The 26622-nt window shown below is 56.9% G+C and overlaps 1 protein-coding gene across 1 annotated transcript; it reads left to right on the top strand.

The window, feature by feature from the left end:
• The first annotated feature begins 1147 nt into the window (after positions 1–1147).
• Positions 1148–23489, top strand: LOC142024623 (butyrophilin subfamily 1 member A1-like). Its single transcript, XM_075016763.1, has 10 exons — positions 1148–1373; positions 3272–3439; positions 4079–4209; positions 5106–5447; positions 6356–6637; positions 7388–7532; positions 10885–10984; positions 20017–20304; positions 20691–20829; positions 22140–23489. The coding sequence occupies exons 3-10, from the start codon at positions 4128–4130 to the stop codon at positions 22691–22693; spliced, it is 1932 nt and encodes a 643-aa protein (XP_074872864.1). The 5' UTR covers positions 1148–1373; positions 3272–3439; positions 4079–4127; the 3' UTR covers positions 22694–23489.
• Positions 23490–26622: the final 3133 nt, after the last annotated feature.

The following is a 26622-nucleotide window of genomic DNA, read 5'->3' on the forward strand; positions in this document are numbered from 1 at the left end:
CCGTTTGGGCTCTGACCTCCCCAAGTAGGGGCCTCTGCCCCCGGCCACTGTTCTACGGTGGGGGCGAGATCCCTCCAGCTCTTTGGTGACTGAGGCCAGCATGCATCCGCCGGGGGTCAGCGAGGCGGGGTGCGGCTTCCTGCGCTGGGTGGCCGGGGAGCAGCGGAACTCAGAGGTGGCTGGTTTGTATGACTTTGGTGGCGCCCAGAGCAGGGCCACGTCCCCCCACCCCCCACCACACCTGCCTCATAAGGGTGGGGGGTGACTCTGGCTCTGAGGTGGGGCTTGGGATGAGGGGAGGGGGAGGGGCTCAGGGCTGGGGTGGAGGGTGGGGGTGCAGGGCTGCAAGCTCCAGGGTGCAGGTGAAGGGTTTGCTTGAGGGGACTCAGGCTGGGGTAGGGACCTGAGTGCAGGCTCTAGGGTGTGAGAGGGGCTGGGGATATGGACAGGGTCCCCTGTGAGCCGAGCACTGTGGCGGCTGCCCAGGGGAGGTTCAGGTTTTGCCCAGCTGGTTAGCAGAGTGCCCAGGGCCGGCAGCCTGTGTTTCTATGGGCAGTGCACATCCACACCCACCTCAGTGCACAGAACAAAATTTATTCCTCACGTGGATGGAAAATCAAAGGGATCCCTGCCTGGCTAGGGTCCCATTCTCCCTGCTCTTCTCCTGTCCTACCCCCAGCCCCAGCCCCAACCCCACACGCACTCTCCCACGCCCCAGGCAGGAAGGACTTCACTCGGAGTTGCTGGAGGGGCAGGGGGTAGGGATGCGTTGTGCCTCCTCCCTGGCGGGCACAGCCATCAGCCTGCTGCCAAGGCTGCTCCCCAGAGCCAGCTGCAGCGCCAAGGGAGAGCTCTCCCACAGAGGTGCTTGCTGCAGGCTGCAGGATGGGCAGGGCCCGGGTCAGGTTTCTGAGGGCAGGCACTGGAAGGGATGCTCGGGGAAAGGGGCAGGGGGCAGGTGGGGCTGGGGGGCGGTGGGGAGACCTGGCCTGACAAGTGGAACAGAGGTCTCAGGACCTCAAGACTGGTGGAGCCCCACCCCCGCAGGCACATACACTTTGTGGTCTGTGCGCATTCTTTTTGCAGTGCTGACAGGAAGTGCTGCTCCTCTGCCTGAGCTGTCAGGCATCAGGGAACCTTCCTGCAGCCTCGGTGCGTGCTGGCCCTGGGGGACCGCTCCCAAACGACCTCTTCCTGCAGCGGGGGCAGCCAGGACAGCAGGGGGCTGAAAACAGGATGGGGCAGCAGGAGAAAGGAGTTGCCCCCTGCCCCCACCCCCCTTCCATCCTGGCCAGGACAGGGTGCTGAAGGGCTGGGCCTGGCCCCTCCCCACCAGCCAGGGACCAGCTCCGCTGTGGGCTCAGCGACTACAGGTACATGGGGGGTTCCTGGGTCTATCTGACTGTCAGTCGGTCTGTGCCGCCTGTCCAGGTCCAGCCACCCCTCTGCCGTGAGGCTGAAGTTGGCTCCTTCCCCCAGTTCCTCCTTTGTGGTGCCAGTTCCTGGCTGCAAAAGTGGCTGTCGTCTTTGTTTCTCCGCAGGCAGCTCAGACTCTCCCCAGCACCGGGCAGCGGGACAGTTTGGTAGTGGTGCGACATTTATCCAACCACTCTAGTGAGCAGTTGGGTTTTGGGGCTCACAAGGGATGCCAGTCCCTGAGCCAGAGCTTCTCTTCCTGAACAATGCGCTGGCACAGATTGTAACCCCAGCCATGCACCTATCTATCTATCTATCTATCTATCTATCCCCATACACCGTATCTAGCTATCTAGCTATCTATCTATCCCTGTACACCATATCTATCTGTCTATCTATCTCCATGCACCGTATCTATCTATCTATCTATCTATCCCTGTACACCATATCTATCAGTCTATCTATCTATCCCCGTACACCATATCTATCTATCCCCATACACCGTATCTATCTATCTATCTGTCTATCCATCCCCATACACCATATCTATCTATCTAGCCATCCTCATACACTGTATCTATCTATTCCCATACACCATATCTATCTATCTATCTCCCTACACCTCTCCCCACATGCACCTCTCTGGCCGGCTGCCTGTTCCCCTTTCATTCTGTCATCACATCACTGTATGCCCCACATGTTGGTGGGTATGTGGGGGGTTGGCTGCAGCTCCCAGCCCCCCCACCTGCATGTGACCAAGGGCACTAAGACATAGCCCCTCCCTGCATTTGCCAGTGTCTGGGCCAGACCTTCCCCACTGGCCCAGCACAGGTGTATCCCCAGAACGGACCAGGCTGGGCTCCATGCAGCCCGCTGGCCAGCCTCACTGGCACAGGCTGACTGTGGCTGTGCCCCCAGGAACTGTGAGGCCCCTCACCCCAGTGCTGCATGAGCTGCCCCCAAGAGAGGTATACCCCTGCCCCCCCCACAAACGCACACCACAATTTCCTGGCAACAGCTGTTTGGGCAGCACTCACAGGCACCTGAGGCCATGGTGGAAAAGGGGCACTACATCACAAGCAGGACAGGAAGGGTTAACCTGTCCCCACCCCCACAACACCCACCCACCCAGCAGATTCCTACTAGGCTGTCCCAGCTGAGTGTGGCTGGTGCCAGGCTGCCAGGGCCCAATGCCCATAAGCTGTGTCTATGCCCTCAGAGCCTGCGAGCTGCACACCTGCTCTGCCTGGGCCTGGGTTAATGCCCCTGGCCTGACATCCAGCCGTGCCCAGCAGATTGGCCCTGGCTGGGAGGATATAGTTGGGGTTGGACCTGCTTTGGGCAGGGGGCTGAACTCGATGACTTCCTGAGGTCCCTTCCACCCCTGAGAATCTATGATCGGTCACATCTGTGGCAACTTGGAAATGTAGGTACCAACTCAATGCAAGGGAACAACAAGAGGCAGAGAGGTTCAAAAGTGAGGAGAGTTAGGGATTGCCGTAACACTGCTGCTCACAGGCCAAATGCCGGCTGCTGGGTGACCTGGCATGCCATCCCACCTCGTGCGCCATCAGTGCAAGTGGGGCCGGGGAAAGTCTGTTTATTTGGAGGACATGATCCCAGACTGACAGTAGGAAACAGACAGGCAAGTTGGCTGAGGTAATATCTTTTATTGCACCACTTCCTGTTTATGAAAGAGACAAGCTCTGCAAACAGCAGCTGGCAGGGGAGGTAACAGAAATAACTTTTAAACACTAAAAAATTGCCTAAATACCCACCCCTAAATGGAAAATAACTTGAGTGTCTAAAGATGGAGCAAGTTCCCAAGGGACTAATTTTCTTTCATCTCTTCCAGAACCTCCACCCTGCAGTCCGGCTCGTTGGGAGCTCACGCTCCCAAGTGAAATCACAGGCAGTGTGTCAACAAAAAGAAAACAAGAGTCTGACATTTGCACCGAAATCAGTGATTGCCGATCAGCTCTGCCAGATTGTCCAGGAGATCAGCTTTTGGGAACACGCAGGTGTACGGAGAGGAGGAACTTAATCTGTTGAAGAAGAACAAAAAGCAGTCAAGTAGCACTTTAAAGACTAGCAAAATAGTTTATTAGGTGAGCTTTCGTGGGACAGACCCACTTCTTATGGTCTGAAGAAGTGGGTCTGTCCCACAAAAGCTCACCTAATAAACTATTTTGCTAGTCTTTAAAGTGCTACTTGACTGCTTTTTGTTTTGATAGTGTATAGACTAGCACGGCTTCCTCTTTGTTACTGTTGAAGAAGTTTTAGTATAAAAAAAAAAATCTGTGATGGAATTTCCCTCTCTGTAGAACATGATGGGCAGCTGCCCAGCTTGCAGGGGCTGTCCACTTTGACCAAGGAGTTTGCTGACAGCGTTACATGGTGGGGGTTATAGACATAACTTTTAAAGACATAGTTTTAATTTTTTCTGCAACTCTGGGGAGTTGTCCCACAAAGCTCCCCCATTCAGGAGCTCTGCCCTGTCCACCCCCTGCAAGCTCCCATGAGCCTCTCCGGAGCCACAAACTCAGCCCTGAGCCACCATGGCTCAGTCCCTAGGTGCGCCTGCCACCCCAGTGCAAGGAGGGAATCACTGGGTGAGCAGATATTTACTTTCTTATTCTTTCTGTTAATGGCTTCCCCATAGTTCAGCAGCTCCTGATCAGCCCAGAGGCCAGGCTGAGCCACCCTGCCAGATGCTGGGAGCCCGTCACACCCAGGCCAGGGCTGCCCTGCTCGCAGCTGTTCTCCTCGTGCAGGTCCAGCTTGCAGCAGCTGGTGAGAGGGGCCCTGTCCTTAACGGTGCTGGGTGGCTGTGGGTCCCTAGCTGGCTGTCATGTCTGGCGGGTGGGGGCAGTGATCTGGTCATGCCCTGGACTCAGGGTGAGAGCGCGGGGTCTAGTGCTCGCTCATATGCACAGCAACGCGTGGCAAAGGGAGTCACTGTCCATCCGTCCAACCCTCTACCCACCCATCCCCTTAGACTCAGCCACCCATCCCCTGACACCCCATCCATCTACCCCTTAGATTCACCCACCCATCCCCATATACCCCATCCATCCACCCCCTTAGACTCACCCACCCATCCCCATATACCCCATCCCTTCACCCATCCACTCACTTACACCCTTACACCCCATCCATCCACCCCCTTAGACTCACCCACCCATCCCCATATACCCCATCCCTTCACCCATCCACTCACTCCCCATCCACTCATCTGTCCCTGTGTACACCCATCCATCCGTCCATCCACCTGTCCATCCCCATGTACACCCATCCGTCCATCCATCCATCTGTCCCCATGTACACCCATCCATCCATCCGTCCATCCGTCTGCTGTCCATCCGTCCCTGTGTACACCCATCCATCCATCCATCCATCCGTCGCCGTATACACCCATCTAGCTATCCGTCCATCCATCCCTGCATACAGCCATCCATCCATCCGTCCCCGTGTACACCCATCTATCCATCGATCCATGCATGCTTCCTTCAGCTGCGTACTCCCCCCCAGCTACACACCTCTTCTGGCTTCCCGCCCGTGTTCCCCACTTTAGGCCTCCCCCAGCTGTCCCTGAGCCCCTCTCTCTGGGACTCTCTCCGGGCTGGGTTGTGGGGGAGGTGAACCCGCTTTCCCTCCGACCTGGCTCGTCTCTCTGCCCCTTTCCTCAGAGAGTTTCCAGGTGCTGGCTCCCCCCGGCCCCCTCTCCGCCCCGCTGGGCGGCACCGTGGAGCTGCGCTGCCACCTCTCCCCTGCGCTCAGCGCTCAGGATATGCAGGTGATGTGGAGCCGGCCTCAGCTGGGCCAGGACGTCCTGGTCTACCGGCCGGATGGGAGTGAGGCGCAGGGTGTGGCGTACCAGGGCCGGGCGGAGCTCCTGCGGGAGGAGATGCCGAGCGGCAGCCTGGCCCTGCGCCTCCGGAACCTCACCCTGCAGGACGAGGGGCGCTACCTCTGTGACGTCCAGTCCAACGGCACCCTCAGCAGCGCCACCCTGGAGCTCCGCCTGACGAGTGAGTCACCCGGGGCGGTGGGCGGCGGGCGGTGGCGGGGGGAGGACCGAATTCCACCTGCCCGGCTCTGGGGCTGGGGTGGGACGACTGGTGGGGACCAGTCCGGAGAACCTCCCCCAGCGACTCTCCTGGCCCACAGCAGAGAGGCCCAGGCTGCCTGTCAGGACGCCGAAGGACATGGGCGCCGCTGCAGCCCGCCTCATCCTTGTCCCTTCAGCAGCTGACATTTGTGCAGGTCTCAGCTCTGGCTCCCAGCCATGGGCAGCCCCGTACCCTGGCGTACGGAGCCCCAGCGCTCAGCACCCCCGCCCCGGGGCGATCCTGGCAGGCTGCAATCGGCTCACGTCTCACCCGTCCTGTGAGAGACTCACCTACCTGGGCACTGGCGAGGGGACAAGCTCCAGGGACGCCACAGGGCTAGCCCCGGCCTATCCACTCGAAGGCTAAGGGCACGCTGGGGAGCACTGGGAGGAGCATTTCCTCCTCCAGAGCTAGAGAAGTGACTACGAGGCACTGGTGAGGCCACATCTGGAATACTGCGTCCAGTTCTGGGCCCCCAGGATAGAAGGGGTGTGGGCGCATTGGAGCGGGTCCAGCTGAGGGCTGTTCCCCAGGCGTGTGGTGAAACACTGGGATGTGTTACCCAGAGAGGTGGTGGACTCGCCATCCCTGGAGGTTTTTAAGTCCTGGCGTGACCAAGCCCTGGCCGGGATAACTTAGTGGGTGTTAGTCCTGCTTTGGGCAGGGGGCTGGACTCAGTGACCCTGAGGTCCCTTCCCGCCCTGGGATTCTAGAGTTCTGTGACAATGGGGCCGTGAGGGGGAACCAGGCTGGATCCGACTGGGAGGGGATCACGGCTGAGCATGGCATGAAACCAGGGAAAAATCACACCTGCTTCACTCCACCAGGCTCCGGCTCAGACCCCCTCCTCCGCATCGGGGGATACAACGGCAGACAGATGAACATCACGTGTCTCTCCACTGGCTGGTACCCAAAGCCCCAGGTTCTGTGGAGGAGCGGACGTGGGGAGAGACTGGCCTTGTTGGAAGAGACAAAAATCTCCAAAGACCAGGGCCTCTTCAGTGTCTCCAGCTCGGTGGTGGTGACCGAGCACTCGGACCCCACCCTGGTCTGCACCATCAGGTCCAGCTCGCTCGGCCCAGAGAAAGTCTCGGCCATTCTCATCTCTGGTGAGCTGCTAATGGAGCCAGTTTGCAGATCTGGGACGAGGTCCTCTGCAGCAGACTGGCACCGATAGACTATGAGAACTCCTGGGTAGGGATTGTCTCTAACGGTGGGTCGGGGCAGCGCCCGGCCTGACGGGGCCCTGATCTCGGTCACCGTGTGTCTGGGCGGCGCCCGGCCTGACGGGGCCCTGATCTCGGTCACCGTGTGTCTGGGCGGCGCCCAGCCCGACGGGGCCCTGATCTTGGTCAGTGCGTGTCTGGGCAGCGCCTGGTGCAAGAAGGGTCTGATGTCAGTCACTGTGAGTCTGGGCAGCACCTGAAATATCAGGGTTCTGTTCTGACTTGCATCAATCAGGTACCAGTGAAATTAAAAATATAATTATTTCCCCTGGATTCTAATGACAATGTCATTTTTACATTCCAAGACTCAAATGCCCAAGGGGGCATAGGGAGAAAATGCCTCTTTGTGAAACCCACCAAAGCCAAGACTTGCTAAACCTCTCAACCCACACCCCTGGCTTCTCCAAGGAGAGCTCCAGTGGGGCAAACCAGACGTGAATAACTCGGGGGTTTGATGGCTCTAAAAACAGAAAGGGGGCCGATAAAGAGAACTGAGCAAAGAGGCCACTGAGGCCCCTTTCATTCATCATGATGAAGCCAGACCGGCACCTGTGCTCAGTGAGTTGTTCTGGTACTTTGCCTTCAGATGTCGCTGACAACTGACAGGGGGTCTCTTCTTTCTGCCATTTGCAGGGGAGTTTTTTCCCCAAGTCTCCTCCTGGAAGGTTGGCCTCTTCTTGTTCCTGTCCGTGTGTGTTTGCCTCCTCTTCCTGCTTGCCTGCTACTTACGGAGGGGTCAACGGCCCACCAGCAAAGCCTCCAATTTATCCGCAAAGAAGTGAGGGATCCGTCCCCAGAGGCAGAGGAGATTAAAGCCCTCCGGGGGTAGTGAGTGGTACAAAGTGCCACACCTGCTCTGCTCCCCAGCTGCATTGTTTCACTTACATCTATTACAGCAGTTCTGCTTACACAACCCAACCAGGGCCCTGTCATGGCAGATAGTGCACAAACACAGGGGACCGAAACCCGCACCGGGCTGGGCCCTGCACAGACCATGCCCCTCTGCCATGTGTTTTGAACAACCCAGGCGTCTCTGCGCTAAAGGATAAAGGGGCCCAAATCAGACCCCAGGAAAGGGAGCACACACAACCCTGCAGGGGAACACTTCTGCCCCTGGACATTCAGTAGTGCTGGGGTGCACAAAGTTGGGGTAGGCCCCCGTGGGGGCCACGACATTTCAGAAGGGGTGCCGCACGATCGGCTGCTGGGTCTTGGGCTCATCCAGCTCATTAAAATTGTTGAAATCTGTGACGGGGTTTATGTCTGTCTAGTCACACTTATAGACTGATTAGTAAAGGTTTTACTTTATACATATGTATTTTCTTACATGTGCCAAAAGGCGGTGGGGGGGCGGGGGAGTCCTGTAGCACTTTAAATACAAACAGAATGATTTACTGAGCTTTTGTGGGGCAGACCCACTTCTTCAGCTCTGGAATTAGCACTGGACTGGACATGGCATGATCTCCAGGTGGGAGAAGTGGGTCTGCCCCACAGAAGCTCATCACTTAATAAATGTTGTGTTAGGTCTTAAAGTGCTCCAGGGCGGCTGGTTTGTTTTGTGACAGTACAGACTAACACGGCGGCCTCTCTTGTGCTTTTACATGAACATAACCAAAATTTCCATCGGTTTGGATGACATTAGATAGGTCGGGGGGCCCCTGCTAGTTGCAGGGACGAGAAGTGGGGCCCCCACATAAAAAGTTTGCTCCCCCCCCCGTTTTGGAGCCCAGGTGGGTGCTTGGTTGGCTGGCTGGCTCATTTTGAGGTATTGCTGTCCATACTGGAATTGGTGCGACTGTCTCACTGACACCTGCCGGCCTGGTTTCTATATGGGGGTGTTATTGTAGTTACGCTTTCCAAAGTCCTGTTCTGACTGTTGTGCTGCCTGCCAAGGAATCAGATAAAAGTACAGCTCCAGCCAGCCAATGGGGGGACAAAGGGAGCAGCTGCTCTGGGGCCCAGCGATTCAAAAGGGCTCCAGGGCTCCTGGCTGCGGCTGTTGCTACCAAACTACTGCGAGCAGCCAGCGCCCCAGGTCCGTTAAACTGCTGTTGAAATACCCGTGCAGCTCGTTCTGGGTGACTCTGAGAGCTGACAGGGCCTGTGGGGGCACGGCATGCACCAGGCAACATGGAGCATTGGTCTGCTCAACCCAGGGATGTGAGTTCAGTCCTTGAGCAGCCATTTAGGGATCTGGGGCAAATAGACTGAAAAGGGGATGGGGGGGGTGCAGGGACTGTGGGGGTGGGGGGCCAGAGGGGAGGGGAGGGGAGGGGGGATGGCAGAAGGCTGCCCCTCCCCCCCCAACCCAGCTGTACTTGGGGGATCCCCCTCTAAGGGCTAGTAGATGCTGCCTTGAACTGAGCCACCCACTCACTTTCTATCCCCTCCAGGCTGGGCATTAGCTGTAGGTGCAGGGATGGGGTAGGGGGGCAGGTAGCTGGGCCAAGGGATGCCCTTTAACCCCTTCTCACCTGGCCTGGGGCCTTTCTGAGCTGTCATAGGCCCATGTGTGGTTATGGGGCAGTTCAGCTCCCACAGGCCTCCCTGAAATACAATGCTGGGATTTTTTTTACACCAGCGGATGATGAGCAAAGCCTCCTGGTTTGGTGAGGCCAAGTGACGTGCAGCCGTTGGTCCCCAGTTCGACCATTCCGCTATAGGAAGGCTGCACCAATAACTGTGGATAAACAAGGAGGCCTGTAGCACCTGAGGGTGCATTTACACAGCAGTGATTTTGGAATAACGGCAGCTATTCCCAACTAACCCGGCGAGTGTTTACGCAGCGAAGCCATTATTTCAGAAATAGTGGGAGGCTTATTTCGAATTCAGAAAACCTCATTCTACGAGGACAAATGTCTGGTCCAAAATAGCTATTTCGGAATAGGGGCTGTGCGAACGGGGGTTACTTTGCAATTAGCTCTTCTGGAACAGCTTATTCCAAAACGCCTCTGTGTTGACATAAAACTCGGGTTGCAAGTTGGTGTATTTTATGGGCAGCCAGGGCTCTAATCTGAAATAGACTCTATTGTGCGCGGACACACTATGTGGGAATAAATTTTGCTTATTTTGAGGATTCCCTGTAGTGTGGATGTGTTATTCCTGAATATCTTCTTTTGGAATAATAACTCCAGAATAAGCTATTTTGGAATAACTCTGTGGTGTAGACAGACCCTTAGAGCCTAATGGACTGATTAGGGCATAAGCTTTCGTGGGTAAAACCTACTTCAGCTGTGGGACTGGAGTGGAAATACAAAGGCAGGTGTACACATACATAAGAAAATTACTGCAAAAGAAAAAGTTAATCTCCATTGTAATTCAGAGTGATCAGTCAGGCTGGTTGTGACCATTCCCTGTAGCCAGGGGAAGTTGTCTCTGTAAAGTGTTAACCAATTAAGATCCTCAGTGAGGCCTGATTGTATAATTTGGAATTTGCAACCCAGCTCCAATTCAGCACTTTCCTCTTGTACTCAGCTTTGGAAGCTGTTGTTTTTTTTAAAGAAGGATGGCTCCTTTTTAAATTCTTTATCAAATGGCCAGGGAGGTTAAGGTCTCCCGCTACGGCTTTATGTGTATTCCCTCTCTCGATGTCTGATTTGTGCTCATTTTTCCTTTGGTGCAGAGACGGATACAGACTAAAAGGAGCTGTGTCAGACTAGTGGTCCTGTTCAGAGCTATCCTGAGGATTTCTGGGGCCCTGGTGCTCCTATGCCCAATGGCGACCAGGCGGGGGGAAGGTGATGATTTTTTAGGGGTGTGATTTTATAATCTTCAGCAACTCACAAATGAAATATTGTTAAGAGCAATAAATAATTCTACTGCACTGTAACAGTCCTGTCAACTAACTCAGCGAATCCATAAGACAAACCAGCAGTCCTGCAGCACTTTAAAGAGTAACAGAATAATTTATTAGGTGATGAGCTTTGGTGGGGGAGTTGTGTTAGTGTTTAAATTCCTCCAGGACTGCAGGTGTGCCTGTGAAGGTAGCTGCCTCTCTGTGAGTACTCAGTGAATTCAGGAACTGGCCGGGCGGGGGAAATGACGGGCTCCCTCGCAGGTTTGCGGTTCTGCTAATGGCTCAGGCCAGTTTTTCACTGGTAAGTTAACGGGAGTCTCTCCGTATGAAGCAGAGCCACAGGACTGGGGCTGGAGGAAGCAGGTGGTTTGACATTCAGACCCAGCGGTGCCCCAGGTTTTTGGGTGCCCTACGCAGTTGCATATTTGAAGACGGTAAGGCTGCTTCTGGGCCTGTGGCTGTCCTCTGTCAACACGGTGCACATTCTGCAGCTTGCCAGCTGCCCTCGCTTTCGGCTCCTGCCTCGCTTCCCAGAGGCTGGGCTTTGCCGTGGATTGTCCCAGTGTGTGCCGCCCGTGCATGGGCCTCCTAGGCTCCGACTCGGAGCTGCACGTGTCTCTCTCTGCTTCAGGTCTCTAGAGTCTCTGCTGTGTAACCTCCCGTCAGGATCATTCTGCGCGATCTCCGTTCTGCCACTTGACAAACCGCAGCGGCTGTGCCCGGGTTCAACCAGGGACACCAACCCTCTCCGAGCTTCTCCTCTTCGGTCCCACTCAGGAGCCGCCCCTCCTCTCAGGGCTCTGTTAGCTCCCCGCAGGCAGTGGGCTGAGCCTCCCCAAACAGCTGGGCTGGGCTGCCAGGCCCCCTCCTGCTTCCCTCCCGGCACCCCAGCTAAGGCTGTTCCTCTCCCAGAAAGGGGGCAGGAGCTGGAGCAGGCTGGGCACCAGCCCGGGATTGGGGATGTCTGAGGCTGGTGCTCAGACCTCCCAGGTTTGGGGCTACTGGATGTGGGGGCTCAGAGCAGAGGGCTGGTGGTGTGGGGTGCAGCAGTCAGGTTAGGGGTGGGGGTACAGGTGTCAGGGTTGGGGGCAGGGAGGAGCTTAGGGCAGGGGTGGGGGTGCAGCAGTCAGGGTTGGGGCAGGGAGGGACTCGGGGCAGGGATGGGGGGGCAGGTGTCAGGGTTGGGGGGCAGGGAGGGGCTCAAGGCGGGGTGGGGGTAAAGTAGTCAGGGTTGGAGGCAGGGAGGGGTTCAGGGAGGGGGTGCAGTGCAGAAGTTAAAGTTGGGGGTGGGGAGGGGCTCAGGGCGGGCGTGGGGGTGCAGGTGTCAGTGCTGGGGCGGGGAGGGGCTCAGGGCAGGGGTGGGGTGCAGGAGTCAAGGTTGGGGGTGGGGAGGGGCTCGGGACAGGGGTGGGTGTGCAGGTGTCAGGGTGGGGGTGCAGGAGTTAGGGTTGGGGGGGAAGGCCTCAGGGTGGGGGTTCAGATCTCAGGGTTGGGCTGTGGAGGGGCTCGGGGCAAGGGTGGGGTGCAGGTGTCAGGGCGGGGGGCCGGGAGGGGCTCGGGGTGGGGCCCAGGAGTCAGGGTTGGGGGGTGGGGAGGGCCTCAGGGTAGGGTTGCAGCTGTCAGGGTTGGGCTGGGGAGGGGCTCAGGGCAGCGGTGGGGTGCAGGTGTCAGGGCAGGGGTGGGGGTGCACATGTCAGGGTTGGGGGTGGGGAGGGTCTTGGGGCAGGGGTTGGGTGCAGGTGTCAGGGTGGGGGTGGGGAGGAGCTTGAGGTGGGGGTTGGGTGCAGGTGTCAGGGTTGGGGGTGGGGAGGGGCTCGGAGCAGGGGTAGGCGTGCTGGTGTCAGGGCAGGGGTGGGGGTGCACATTTCAGTGTTGGGGGCGGGGTGCAGGAGCTGGGGCAGGAAGGTGTGAGGAGGAGTTCAGTCTCAGAACAGGGTTTGAGATCAGCTTTCCGCTTCCCACTGGGACGGGCCCAGGGCAAGAATTCGTGTGAGCCACTTGCCAGCTTCTTTGGCTGAGCATAGCGGCACGGGGCCGAAGCTGCCCAACCCCACGGTCAGGCGTCCTACTGTAGTTCACAGGCAGACCATTGGGGTGAGCTACACACAGACCTGCACCAAACAGTCGGTTTCCTCCCCCCATCTGTCAGGCCCCCTTGCTCATTTCAGGCCAGCAGCACAGTCGGTCACTTTGAATGATGGGCTGTGTCATGGCTCCTCCCCACTCTAGCAAGACAAATGCAGTAGAGGCCACCAAAAATACCTCCAAAACCTTATCTACCGGGTTTTGGTATAAACTTCCCCCCCAAAATCCTAAAAAACTTAGATTTTGGGGATAAAATTCGCTGCCACCACCCAAGTAATAATAAGGAAACCAGAGAGAGACTGCTTGGGAAATCTCAGCCCCAAAAGTGAAAAACCAGGACACAAACATTAACCAATACCAGCTTAATAAAAAGAAAAAGAGAGAACTTTTATTATTACAACATTATTCGTGTTGCAAGCCTCATGACTAGATGGAAGAGTCACAAAGTAAAACACAGGGAGTCTCCACCATGGGCCTAGAACTTAGTTACAAGGAAAGTAAGAGAACATTTCTAAAAAGTGCACAGACATCAGATCCCACTTCCCAAACCATAAAACAATAAAGCCTAATGGACTTATCTAAACTTTACCCTAGTTACAGAAGATTGGAGGGCCTGCTCTTGAAGGGAGATATTCTGCCTTCCACCCGTGAGGGAGACAGACACAGAAGAAGGACCAGAGGACAGAAAAGGGAGGAGCCAAAAAATTCCTTTGTCCCAGTTTGAAATTCTTACCTACATTCCTATAGGCCAACCCCACCTGGCTAACCCTTTTACTCCCAGGCTGCTGGCTAACCCTCATGATCATGACAGGCTGGAAAGATTCATTATCCCCAGGTCACAGGTGTATGGGCAGCAAGGTTAAAAGAAAGGAAACGCAGTTAACCTGTGGAACTCCTTGCCGGAGGAGGCTGTGAAGACCAGGCCTTTAACAGGGTTCAAAAAGAACTAGCTCAGTTCATGGTGGTTCAATCCATCAATGGCTGTTAGCCAGGCTGGGTAGGAATGGTGTCCCCGGCCTCTGTCCATCAGCAGCTGGCAATGAGAGACAGGGGATGGATTGCTGGGTGATTCCCTGTTCTGCTCACTCTCTCTGGCTATCTGGCACTGGCCACTGTCGGCAGACAGGACACTGGGCTGGATGGACCTTTTTTTCTGACCCCCTCTGGACACTCTGATGTACTTATGGGCGGGGAGGGGCTCAGAGTAATGCAGAGAGCTGTCTCTGGCACTGCCAGGAATGGACTTACATCTCCAGCATGGCCGGCTCACTCCACCAGGCCAACAGACCCCCCTGCACCAGCTGTCCCTTGAATCCGGCACCAGAGCTCTGTTGGGCCTGACAACCTGTGTCCTTCACGTCCCTTTCTGTGTCCATTTCCAACTGGCCCAACTCAACATTTCCCACCTGCCCCCCCCGGCAGGGCCAGTGCTGACGTACATCCGGCCAGGCCCCAGCTGAGTCAATGGGGCAGATCCCAGCTGGGGTCAATGGGCCATAGCTCCATTGGGGTCAATGGGCCGATCCCAGCTGAGTCAATGGGCCGGAGTTCCATTGGGGTCAATGGGCAGATCCCAGTGAGTCAATGGGCCAGAGCTCCACTGGGGTCAATGGTAGATTCCAGCTGATGTAGGTTTAGAATTTCTGTCAATGAGGCCTGATCCTCAGGAGGTGCAAATCAGTGTTTCTCCACTGTAATTATTGCCATTTTACACCAAATGATGATCTGGCCCCATAATTTCTGCTTTGTAAAAACCTTTTATTCATTGCCATGGACATAGTGCCTGAATGGTTCAGGCAATACAGCAATAAACATACGGACCTGATTCTGTGCTCCTTCAGCCCAGTGTAAATCAGCAGTAGCCCCAATGGAGTCATGAGGGCTGGCTCCCCTCTGGCTATACCAGCTTCCACTGACCCTGTAGGCATCCTTCAGTCTGCATAGACTATGGATCGCACCCTTTAAAGTTTCAATTGAGGACTTCATTTACAGCATCTATTGTGACTATAAAGACCCACACGAGAATGACAGTCCTTGCTGCATCTCTTGCAGATGTAGTGGGTGTCTGGCAAGTCCTTATTGTTCTTTCTGTGCGCTCGCTTCTCCTCTGCTAGCTGTCTGATCTTCAACTCACCCTTCTGAAGGCCCTTGTGTAACCCCTGCCTCCATCTGCTGCGGTTGTCTGCTAGTTCTTCCCAACTGTCCAGCTCGATGTCTACCTCTCTGAGATCTCTCTTGCAGACATCTTTGTAACGCAGCTGGGGGCGTCTGGGAGGTCTTTTGCCATAGGCTAGCTCACCATACAGGATGTCTTTTGGAATCCTTCCATCATTCATCCTGTGGATGTGGCCAAGCCAGCGGAGTCGACGCTGCCTGAGGAGGGTGTGCACGGTTGGGATTCCAGCTTGCTCGAGGACAGCAGTGTTGGTCACTCTGTCCTTCCATGATATTCCAAGGATGCACCTGAGGCAGAGCAAGTGGAAGACGTTCAGCCTCTTTTCCTGGCGGGTGTACAGGGTCCAAGTCTCGCTGCCATAAAGGAGGGTGCTGAGGATGCAGGCTCTGTAGACTTGCATTTTGGTGTGAGTGTACAGCTTGTTGTTATTTCACACTCTCTTGCTGAGTCTGGACAGAGTTGTGGCCGCTTTTCCGATCCTCCTATTTAGCTCAGTGTCCAACGAAAGGATGTCAGTGATGGTGGACCCGAGGTAAACGAACTCGTGGACGACCTCTAACGTATAGTTGTCAGTGCTGATTGATGGGGATTCAGCAACATCCTGACCGAGTAGGTTTGTCTTCTTTAGGCTGATGGTAAGCCCAAAGTCCTTGCACGCTTTGGAGAACTGATCCAGCAGTTTTTGAAGCTGGTCTTCTGTGTGAGACACTACAGCAGCATCGTCTGCGAACAGCATGTCTCTGATGAGGACTTCCCGCACCTTAGACTTAGCTTTCAGCCTTGCAAGGTTAACCAGTTTCCCATCAGATCTTGTGTGCAGCAAGATGCCCTCTGTTGAAGATCCAAAGGCGTGCTTCAGGAGGAGTGCGAAGAAGATCCCGAACAATGTCGGAGCAAGCACACATCCTTGTTTGACGCTGCTCCTGATTCTGAAAGCATCCGATAATGCAAAGTCATATTGGATGGTTCCTCTCATGTCTTCGTGGAACGACTGGATCATCTTGAGTAACCGTGGCGGACAGCCTATCTTGTGGAGCAGTTTGAACAGACCATCCCTGCTGACGAAGTCAAAAGCCTTGGTCAAGTCGATGAAGGCTATGTAGAGTGGCTTTCTCTGCTCCCTGCACTTCTCCTGCAGCTGCCTTAGAGAGAAGACCATGTCAACGGTAGACCTCTCTGTGCGGAATCCGCACTGTGATTCGGGATACACCCTCTCAGCAATCTTCTGGAGTCTGCCAAGGATGACGCGAGCGAACAGTTTACCAGTGACGCTTAGGAGGGAGATTCCACGGTAGTTGTTGCAGTCGCTTCTGTCTCCTTTGTTCTTATACAACATTACAATGTTAGCGTCACGCATATCCTGTGGAACCTCACCCTCTTTCCAGCACAGGCACAGCAGCTCATGCAGGGGTTCCAGGAGTGTGTCCGCGGCACGTTTGATTACCTCTGGTGGTACCGTCCTGGCCAGGGGCCTTTCCTGCTGCAATGCTGTCGATGGCTGCCTTCAGTTCATCCACAGTCGATTCTTGATCCAGTTCGTCCATTACTGGTAGGAGCTCGACGGCATCGAGGGCTGCATCAACCACAACATTCTCGCGTGAGTACAGCTCGGAGTAGTGCTCGACCCAGCGCTCCATCTGTTCGGCTTTGTCAGCGATGACTTCACCAGATTTGGATTTCAGAGGTGCCATCTTGTTCTGGGTGGGTCCTAATGCCTTCCGCATACCCTCGTACATTCCTCTGAGATTACCGAAGTCAGCACAGGTCTGGATGCTGCTGCATAGCTGGAGCCAGTGGTTGTTGGCACAGCGCCTGGCTGTCTGCTGTACTGTTCTTCTGGCCTCTCTAAGCGCTTGCTGGGTACTCTGGCTCGGTGAGCGTTTGTACTCCAGGAGTGCAGCGCGCTTCTTTTCAATGACTGGAATCATCTCATCGGAGTTAGCTTCGAACCAGTCGTTCGTGTTTCTAGCTCTTCTTCCAAACACCGACAAGGCCATGTTGTAAACTGTATCCCTCAGATGGTGCCATTTGGATGTCGCATCGGCGCCCCCAGGGCCGCTGCGCAGATTTTCCTGGAGGGTCTCTCTGAACTTTTCAGCTTTCTCCGAGTTTGCCGTCTTTCTGGCGTCAATGCGGGGCCTTCCAGCAGGTTTAGAGCGGTACAGCTTCTTGGGTCTCAGCTTGAGCTTGGAGCAAACTAGCGCGTGATCTGTATCACAGTCAGCACTATGATAGCCGTGTGTCAGAAGGACGTTTTTGAGGTTATTACGCCTAGTGATGACCACGTCTAGTTGATGCCAGTGCTTCGAGCGTGGGTGTCTCCACGACACTCTGTGCTGTGGCTTCGTTTGGAAGAAGGTGTTTGTGATGCACAGATTGTGGTACGTGCACAGTTCAAGGAGACGCTGTCCATTGTCATTCATTTTTCCCACACCGAAGTGTCCTAAGCAGGAAGGCCATGAGGCCCAATCAGCTCCAACTCTTGCATTGAAGTCACCCAAGATGTACAGTTGTTCACGAGCAGGTATTTGCGCTACAGCAGCACTAAGCACGTCACAGAACTTGTCTTTTACTTCTGGTGTGGCGTACAGGGTTGGAGCATAAGCGCTGATCAGGTGGACAGGACCGGCGCAAGTTTGAAGCGTGATCCGAAGAAATCTTTCTGATCCGCCCATGACTAAATCCACCATTTGTAGAAGGGTGTTTCTGACAGCAAAGCCAACACCATGCTCTCTGGGTTCTTCTTGGGCTTTACCCTGCCAGAAAAAGGTGTAGTCCTTTTCCTTTAGAGATCCCGAATCGGCGAGTCGTGTCTCTTGCAGTGCAGCAATATCAACTCTGAGCCTCTTCAGTTCCTCGTTGATGACAGCAGTCTTGCGGGTGTCACTGATGGCCTGAAGATCTTCAGTCAAGCCGGTCAGCATGGTCCGCACATTCCAGCAAGCAAGCTTAAATTGTTGATGTTTCTCATTTCTTGTTGATTTTCTTATTGGTTTGCCTGGTGCCCAAATTTCAGTCACTTGTCAGGTTCAGGAACCTTAAGCCCCAAGCACCCAGCGAGGCAGGTGAACTGTGGCAGGACAGTACCTTATTGGCTGGGGGCTGCGCAGCTTGAGGCGGGCGGTGACTGTCCAGTGAGATGCGAGGATCTCTCCCACCATCGAAGGCAACCCCTGGCGCTCACTCTCTACGCCAATCGAGCAAGAGCTTATAACCGGTATCTGTTGCCTCCTGTGTTGATGCAACGCTGTTCAGCGATGCCGGAGTACCTCTCCGGGCATGAGCCTGGGCGTTTATTATGGAGACTCTGGGCTGCCCAGACACCAGTGTCCCCCTCTCGGCTTTACTGATATAGTCCAAAGGAGAGGATAACCTCCCCATCTGGTACCAGCTCAGCTGCAGGAGTTGCCGGGACAGTGCCAGAAGTTGACACCGAACCGCCTTCAGACTCCACTCCGGATTTTCTGTCAGGGTTCACTCCCTTAGCCTTTCTCCTTCCCAGGATAACCCACAAGGCAGTGGGGTGTGGAGGATGTGGTTAAGGATCCCACTACTTCATAACTCCCTGTGGAGCAATGACCTCATATCCCCGGGACCCTCCTCCCTACCTTTTGCCCCCCCCCCCCAGCTACCACCATCATAGGACCCTCCCCAACCCACTACCCCCATCTGCTCCCATGTCCGCCCTCCTCACTGCACTGGCCCCTCTCCCCCCAGATGCTCTCAGTACCCCCAGGTCCACCTTCCCCCATCGCTCTTCAGGCTCTTTTCTTCAGAGACTCCTTTTCCTGGTAGTGCTGCCTTGCAGGGCACAGGTGGAACACCATACCTGAAAAGGAAAACACACACAGGGCTCCTCCCCTGGCGAACTCCCAGAGGCAAACTCCCTTCCCTGTTAGCTGCTGCTCACCTTGTTCGCTGGGAGCTCCCTTCTTAGAGAGAGCTGCTGGCTGGTCAGGCCTGGCTCAAAGCCTTGCCTCCAGTCTATTCAGCCCTTGAAGGCTCACCTGGCAGGGAACTGCCCCAATTCACACCTTGCAAACTGCTCTTCTCTGCACAGCACAAGCTCAGGCACCCACCCAGGCAGCTGATCAAAACTGCCCTTCTCTGCAAAGTAACATAGCTGCACAGACAGACAGACATTCACCCACCAGCTCACCACACAGCCCCCCAAATCCCACACTCACCCAAGCTCCTCTAGGATGCTTTGCCCAAAGGCAAACTCCCTTCCCTGTTAGCTGCTGCCCCTTGTTCGCTGGGAGCTCCCTTCTTATAGAGAGAGCTTAGGGAGGCTGCCAAAATCCACCCGTGTCATTGGAAACAAAGCTGCTGCTGTCACTGAGCCATTTGTCCTAAGCTGGGGGCAAGGATCACTCCCGGCCTCAGAGAGGTGGTGAGTGTGAACTCACCAAAGAATGTGAGATGTTTGGAAGATGGTAATGAGAGCCAGAGGAGCATCAACAGCTCCACCTGTGACCAAAACCCAGGATTCCTGGCTCCCAGGCCCCCAATCTAACCACTAGGCACCTCTCCCTTCCCAGGGCCTGGTACAGAACCCACCAAGTCCTGGCTCCCAGCCCCCTCCCCCCCCCCACAATCTAACCACTAGGCACCTCTCCCTTCCCAGGGCCTGGTACAGAACCCAGGAGTCCTGGCTCCCAGCCTGCTGCTCTTACCCACTAGCTCCCACAGCCAGGAATAGAATCCTGGAATCCTGGCTCCTGGCCCCACATGCCCTTTGTGCAAATGCACTAATCACCTTCCCTTCCCCACCCACCCCACCCGAAGCAGAAAGAGAACCCAGGAGTCCTGGCTCCCGCCCCCCAGCTCTAACGCATCAGCCACCCCCCAAAGGCCAGCGATAGAGGCCAGGAGTCCTGGCTCCTGCCCCCCAGCTCTAACGCATCAGCCACCCCCCAAAGGCCAGCGATAGAGGCCAGGAGTCCTGGCTCCCGCCCCCCAGCTCTAACGCATCAGCCACCCCCCAAAGGCCAGCGATAGAGGCCAGGAGTCCTGGCTCCCGCCCCCCAGCTCTAACGTATCAGCCACCCCCCAAAGGCCAGCGATAGAGGCCAGGAGTCCTGGCTGCTACTCTGTCTCCCGCCGCCCCGCAGCGCAGCGGCACAAGCAGCAGGCCTGCTCTTGGCTGTGCTCTGCTCGGCTGACACGCTCTCTCTGCCAGGCAACGAGCTCTCCTGGAGCTAGCAGGGTTGTGGGGCCCCCAGCGGCTTAGCAGTGACCTGTGCCGGGGCGAAAGTCCGCCTCCTCGGCACCTTGCACTTTGAGTTGTTTGTCAGCGGCTGGGAGCCCCCGCGGGGAAGACTGAACCTACTGAAGAGTGAACCCAGCAGGGTGGGGAACCACCAGGTCCCTCTGCCCTGCACCATACTCCAGTCTGCCCACCACGGCAGAGGGCAAGCCGGGCTCCCAGGCTCAGCCCCCAGCAGCTCTGTCCAGGCTGGGAGGGGTCTGGCGGCATCAGGGCTGGGGCAGGTAGGAAGGAACCAGGCCAGAGCTATACTGCCAGCTGAAATCAGTGGGGAGGGGGCCCGTGGCTCAGCACACTGCGCACAACCTGGGACGTGTGGGGCCCTTCCCTAGTGTGGTGAGCGAGTGAGGCCAGGCAGGTGAAAGCAGTGGGTCTGGAAGCCAGAACTCCTGTGGGAGTCTGACCATGCCTCGGTTTCGCCTCTGTGCAAGGGGTGAGTGGCCCCATCCCCTTGCAGAGCAGTTCTGTGGAGACCTTCATGCTGGCAATGGGGGCGGTGGGTCAGAGACGCGGCTGCATGGGCAGTAAAAGGGACAGGACCACCTGGGATGGAGGGATGGTGACTGGGAATTCTCTCAGGCATGTTCACAGTCTTTTCCCACCAGCACAGATTGTCACCCACGGATCGGCGCCAGGCAGAAGCTTTCTCCTGAGACCCACATCGACCTGGGCTGCCCCCATCCCACCCGGCTCCATGGGCGCTGATGCCTGGCTGGGTTACCCGAGGATGAAGGCCTACAGAGAGAGAGGTAACGGCACCCGCCTGGCTCCCACGGTGCAGATGCACCAGAGTCCTGCAGGCCCAGAGGGATGTCAGGGCGCAGCAACCAGCTGGCCATGCAAGCAAACAGCCCGGCCTCCCATCCGCAGCTGGCAAAGGGCAGGGCCCCTCCGTCTGCTGCCCTAGAGCCCAGGATATGGGCTAGCCGCCCCTTTCCCTCCCCCACCCTCTGCCCCCAGTGCCTGCTATACAGTATAGCCGCCCCTTCCCCTCCCCCACCCTCTGCCCCCTAGTGCCTGCTATACAGTGCAGCCACCCCTTCCCCTCCCCCGACCTCTGCCCCCCGGTGCCTGTCATACTGTGCAGCCGCCCCTTTCCCTTCCCCACCCTCTGCCTCCCGGTGCCTGTTATACAATACAGCCGCCCCTTCCCCTCCCCTGCCCTCTGCCCCCTAGTGCCTGTCATACAGTGAAGCCGCCCCTTCCCCTCCCCCACCCTCTGCCCCCCCCCCGCAGTGCCTGCTATACAGTACAGCCGCCCCTTTCCCTCCCCCGACCTCTGCCCCCCGGTGCCTGTCATACTGTGCAGCCGCCCCTTCCCCTCCCCTGCCCTCTGCCCCCCCCAGTGCCTGCTATACAGTACAGCCGCCCCTTCCCCTCCCCCACCCTCTGCCCCCCCCCAGTGCCTGCTATACAATACAGCCGCCCCTTCCCCTCCCCTGCCCTCTGCCCCCTAGTGCCTGTCATACTGTGCAGCCGCCCCTTCCCCTCCCCCACCCTCTGCCCCCTAGTGCCTGTCATACAGTGAAGCCGCCCCTTTCCCTCCCCCGACCTCTGCCCCCCAGTGCCTGTCATACTGTGCAGCCGCCCCTTCCCCTCCCCCACCCTCTGCCCCCCCAGTGCCTGTTATACAATACAGCCGCCCCTTTCCCTCCCCCGACCTCTGCCCCTCAGCGCCTGCTATACAGTACAGCCGCCCCATCCCCTCCCCCGCCCTCTGCCCCCCAGTGCCTGTCATACTGTGCAGCTGCCCCTTCCCCTCCCCCACCCTCTGCCCCCCCAGTGCCTGTCATACAGTGCAGCCGCCCCTTCCCCTCCCCTGCCCTCTGCCCCCCAGTACCTTCCCTGCCCTTAACCCTCTGCTGCCTGTTGTGACACTGCCCCTGCCCACCAGCACGCTCTGGGTTCTGGGGCCACCTCCACTCCCCGGCCCTCTCTGTAGCAGCTCTGCGCTGGCCCCTCCTGCACCATAGGCAGGGGACTTGGGGAGCAACTGCTCGGGCGGGGCAGTGACCTGGGCGGCTGCTCTCTGCAAGCTCTGGGCTCTCTCTCCCCGCAGAGGACGTCACTCTGGACCCAGACACGGCTCACCCCAGCCTGGCTCTGGCTGAGGACCAGAGGAGAGTGACAGCCACACGCACCCAGCGGGCCCTGGCCAGCCACCCGGGGCGATACGACATCTACGCCTGTGTGCTGGGCGCCCAGGGCTATGGGTCCGGGACGCATTACTGGGACGTGGAGGTGCCTGGCACAGGGGGATGGGCGCTGGGCGTCACCCGGGCATCTGCTGGCCGCAATGGATGGTTCAACTTCAGCCCCGAGCAAGGCACCTGGGCCATCCAGCTCTCCGTGGGCCAGTACCGGGCAGTCACTGCTGAATGGGACCCTCTGCACCCGTCCCAGAGCCCTGGCAGGATCCGGGTGTGTCTGGACTACGAAGGAGGGGTGGTGGGCTTCTACGACGCCGACACCATGGCCCTCATCCACGCCTTCACCGCCTCCTTTGGGGGGAAGGTCCACCCCTTCTTCTGGGTCTGGTCCGTGGGCACCTCCCTCAGGCTGTGTCACCGAGGGCAGGGGCTGCAGCCTGCAGCCAGGTTAGAGCGTTCCTGAGGCCGTTGGGGCCATTGGACTGGGCTGTGTCTCAGCCAGCGTGAAGTGAACACTTGGCTGTCCGGATCCTAGCTTCTCCCTGGGCACCCCCTCTGCTCTGCCTCCCATGCTGCCCCTAGGGCACAGGACCAGCTTCCTAACAAAACCTGCGCAGCCGCTGCCTCCTCCACCCCCATGTCCCCGAGACCTCCAGACCTCAGCCTGGGGGCCAGGGCTACCCAGAGGATCTGCTGTGCCTAAGCCTCACCATCCTTCCCCTCCGACCACAGCTCCAAATGACAAGACGCACGCCTGGTCCCCCTTTCGCGAGCAGAGGACTCCCGCTCTTCCCTGCCTTGCGAGAGAACTGAGACTTCGGGCTCAGCACAACTGTCACAACCTGGTTTACAGGCCGGCTGATGCTGGGCTGGCTGACACAGGCCGGCTGATGCTGGACCGGCTGACACAGGGCCAGCTGACACTGGGCGGGTTGACACTGGGCTGGCTGACACAGGCCGGCTGACGCTGGACCGGCTGACACAGGGCCAGCTGACACAGGGCCAGCTGACACTGGGCCGGCTGATGCTGGGCCAGCGGGCTCAGCTCGGCTCCCTAGGAGTGATGAGCAACTTGTTTGTGCCCTCCCAGAGCTGTCTTTGTCCAGCCAAGGGGGCAGCACGGCAGTCCTGGCAGCGACTGAGCTGAGTCCATTGCCGGGGTTACCGATGCGCAGCAGAGTCTGCTGACAACTACTACTGTACTTCCTCTAACAATAAACCCAGCCCAGGGCCTTTGTACCTTGGCTGATTTCATGGTCTGGGGGAGCTTCTTTGGGGCCCACCACATTAGCGATCTGCACTGGGCTAAGGCGGTATATGGGGTGGGGGGGAAATGTAGCCAAAGGTTATCACTGCTGACGGAGCAGATCTGAGCCCCCTCCCAGTGCCCCCCCAGCCCACTCCTGCACCCCTCCACTCAGCCCCTGCCACCAGCCCACTCCTGCACCTCCATCCCAGCCCCCACGCCCCACCCTGCTCCCACACTCCCCTCCAGCTTCATCAGCACCCTGCTCCTTTGCTCCCCAGCCAGCTCCTGCCCCTGACTTCCTCACCCCCAGCCCATTCCTGCACCCCTCCCACCCGCCCCAGCCCACTCTCTGGCAGTACCTCCCACCCACTGAACCCTTATTGTTGGACTCAGCTGGGGGCTCCCCACATCATTTACTAGGCCTGGGCCCCGGAGCGGGAGGGTGAGGGGCTACACCCACCACAGTCCCTGCTCTGGTCCATCCCCAGCCCACCCCATCACTGGCCTCAGCCACTGGCTGCAGCCCCCAGCCCTGGCCCCAGTTATGGCTACATTCCCGACCAGCATCCAAGGCTGGAAACAGAGCTGCACCTGGCCACAGACCCAGCAGCCAGCCCCTGGGCCCAGCTCTGTGCTCACCCCCAGCCTCAGCCTGTAGGCATGGCATCACTCCCGGCCCTGGCCCTGGCCCCGGCCCCGGCCCCAAGCCTTTGAATTCCATTCATCGGTGCGATTCGCTACAGAACTCAAACCACACCGCCGCCACCGTCGTGTGTAAGAACAGGGTAGCTCCAGTTGCCTGGCTAAACTTTCTGTTCCCATCGACAGCTTACGGGTGCCCATAAATACTGAAGTGAACTAAGGGGCCTCGGGCAGGGCAGGGCGCCACTCCACCCTTTTCTCCCAGTTTCACCCCTCTGAAAACTTTTGGAACACTTTGTGCATTCTGAAACGTGTCCTCGTCCAGTTTCATTCGCTTTCCCTGTAGTCTGTCAGACCTTTAAACTGTTATCTGTTACTATCCTGAAAGGCGCACATGGTGGGTGTGAGATTCATTGGCACCTTCTCACGCACACACCGCTCGGACCTGGGCTGCATGCCTGTTTTATTATTGCGTGTATCTTCTAGACCAGGGCCAACAACTTCCTGCCCAGGTACCAAGAGTGGCACACAAGCTGATTTCCCTCGGCACGAGAGGTGCTAGCTCAGCCCGGCTGCCACCTCCCCTATGCAGCCAGCAGCTTGCTCAAAGCCAGGCCGCCTGTGGATTAACAGTAGTAGTAGCAGCATCCTTCAGTCTACGTAGACTATGGATCGCGCCCTTTGTAGTTCCGTTTGGCATCCTCATTTGCAGTGTCGGCTTGACTGTGAAGACCCACACGAGAGTGACAGTCCTTGCTGTATCTGTTGCATATGTAATGGGTGTCTGGCAGGTCCTTGCTGTGCTTTCTGTGGGCTCACTTATCCTTTGCTACCTGTCTGATCCTCAACACCCTTCTGAAGGCCCTTGTATAGTTCCTGCCTCCATCTGCTGCGATCGTCTGCCAGCTCCTCCCAGCTGTCTGGCTTGATGTCTACTTCCCTGAGGTCTCTCTTGCAAACATCTTTGTAGCGCAGCTGGGGGCGTCCGGGAGGTCTTTCGCCAAAGGCTAGCTCGCCATACAGGATGTCTTTTGGGATCCTTCCATCATTCATCCTGTGGATGTGGCCAAGCCAGCGGAGCCGCCGCTGCCTGAGGAGGGTGTGCACAGTTGGGATTCCAGCTTGCTCAAGGACGGCAGTGTTGGACACTCTGTCCTTCCACGATATTCCAAGGATGCACCTGAGGCAGCGCAAGTGGAAGACGTTCAGCCTCTTTTCCTGGTGGGTGTACAGGGTCCAAGTCTCGCTGCCGTAAAGAAGGGTGCTGAGGATGCAGGCTGTGTAGACTTGCATTTTGGTGTGAGTGTACAGCTTGTTGTTATGCCACACTCACTGAGTCTGGACAGAGTTGTGGCTGCTTTACCGATCCTCCTATTTAGCTCAGTCTCCAAGGACAGGGTGTCAGTGATGGTGGACCCGAGGTAAACGAACTCGTGGACAACCTCTAACTTGTAGTTGTCAATGCTGATTGATGGAGGTTCAGCAACGTCCTGACCAAGTACATTTGTCTTCTTTAGCCTGATGGAAAGCCCAAAGTCCTTGCATGCTTTGGAGAACTGATCCAGCAGTTTCTGAAGCTGGTCTTCTGTGTGTGACACTACAGCATCATCATCTGCTAACAGCATGTGTCTGATGAGGACTTCCCGCACCTTAGATTTAGCTTTCAGCATTGCAAGATTAAACAGTTTCCCATCAGATCTTGTGTGCGAAAAGATGCCCTCTGTTGAAGATCCAAAGGCGTGCTTCAGGAGGAGTGCGAAGAAGATCCCGAACAATGTCGGAGCAAGGACGCATCCTTGTTTGACGCCACTCCTGATGCTCAAAGCATCCGATAATGTGCCATCGTATTGGACGGGTCCTCTCATGTCTTCGTGGAAAGACTGGATCATCTTGAGTAACCGTGGCGGACAGCCTATCTTGTGGAGCAGTTTGAACAGTCCATCCCTGCTGACCAAGTCGAAGGCCTTGGTTAGGTCGATGAAGGCAATATAGAGTGGCTTCCTCTGCTCCCTGCATTTCTCCTGCAGCTGTCTCAGAGAGAAGACCATGTCGACGGTAGATCTCTCTGCGCGGAATCTGCACTGTGATTCAGGATACACCCTCTCAGCAATCTTCTGGAGTCTGCCAAGGATGACGTGAGCGAACACTTTACCAGTGATGCTTAGGAGGGAGATTCCACGGTAATTGTTGCAGTCGCTTCTGTCTACTTTGTTCTTATACAAGGTTATGATGTTAGCATCACGCATGTCCCGTGGAACCTCTCCCTGACTACGTCTACACGTGCACGCTACATCGAAATAGCTTATTCGATGTAGCGACATCGAAATAGTCTATTTCGATGAATAATGTCTACACGTCCTCCAGGGCTGGCAACGTCGACATTCAACTTCGACGTTGGGCAGCACCACATCGAAATAGGCGCTGCGAGGAAACGTCTACATGCCAAAGTAGCACACATCGAAATAAGGGTGCCAGGAACAGCTGCAGACAGGGTCACAGGG

Source organism: Carettochelys insculpta, chromosome 22 (assembly GCF_033958435.1).
Source record: "Carettochelys insculpta isolate YL-2023 chromosome 22, ASM3395843v1, whole genome shotgun sequence".
Lineage (NCBI taxonomy): Eukaryota > Metazoa > Chordata > Testudines > Carettochelyidae > Carettochelys > Carettochelys insculpta.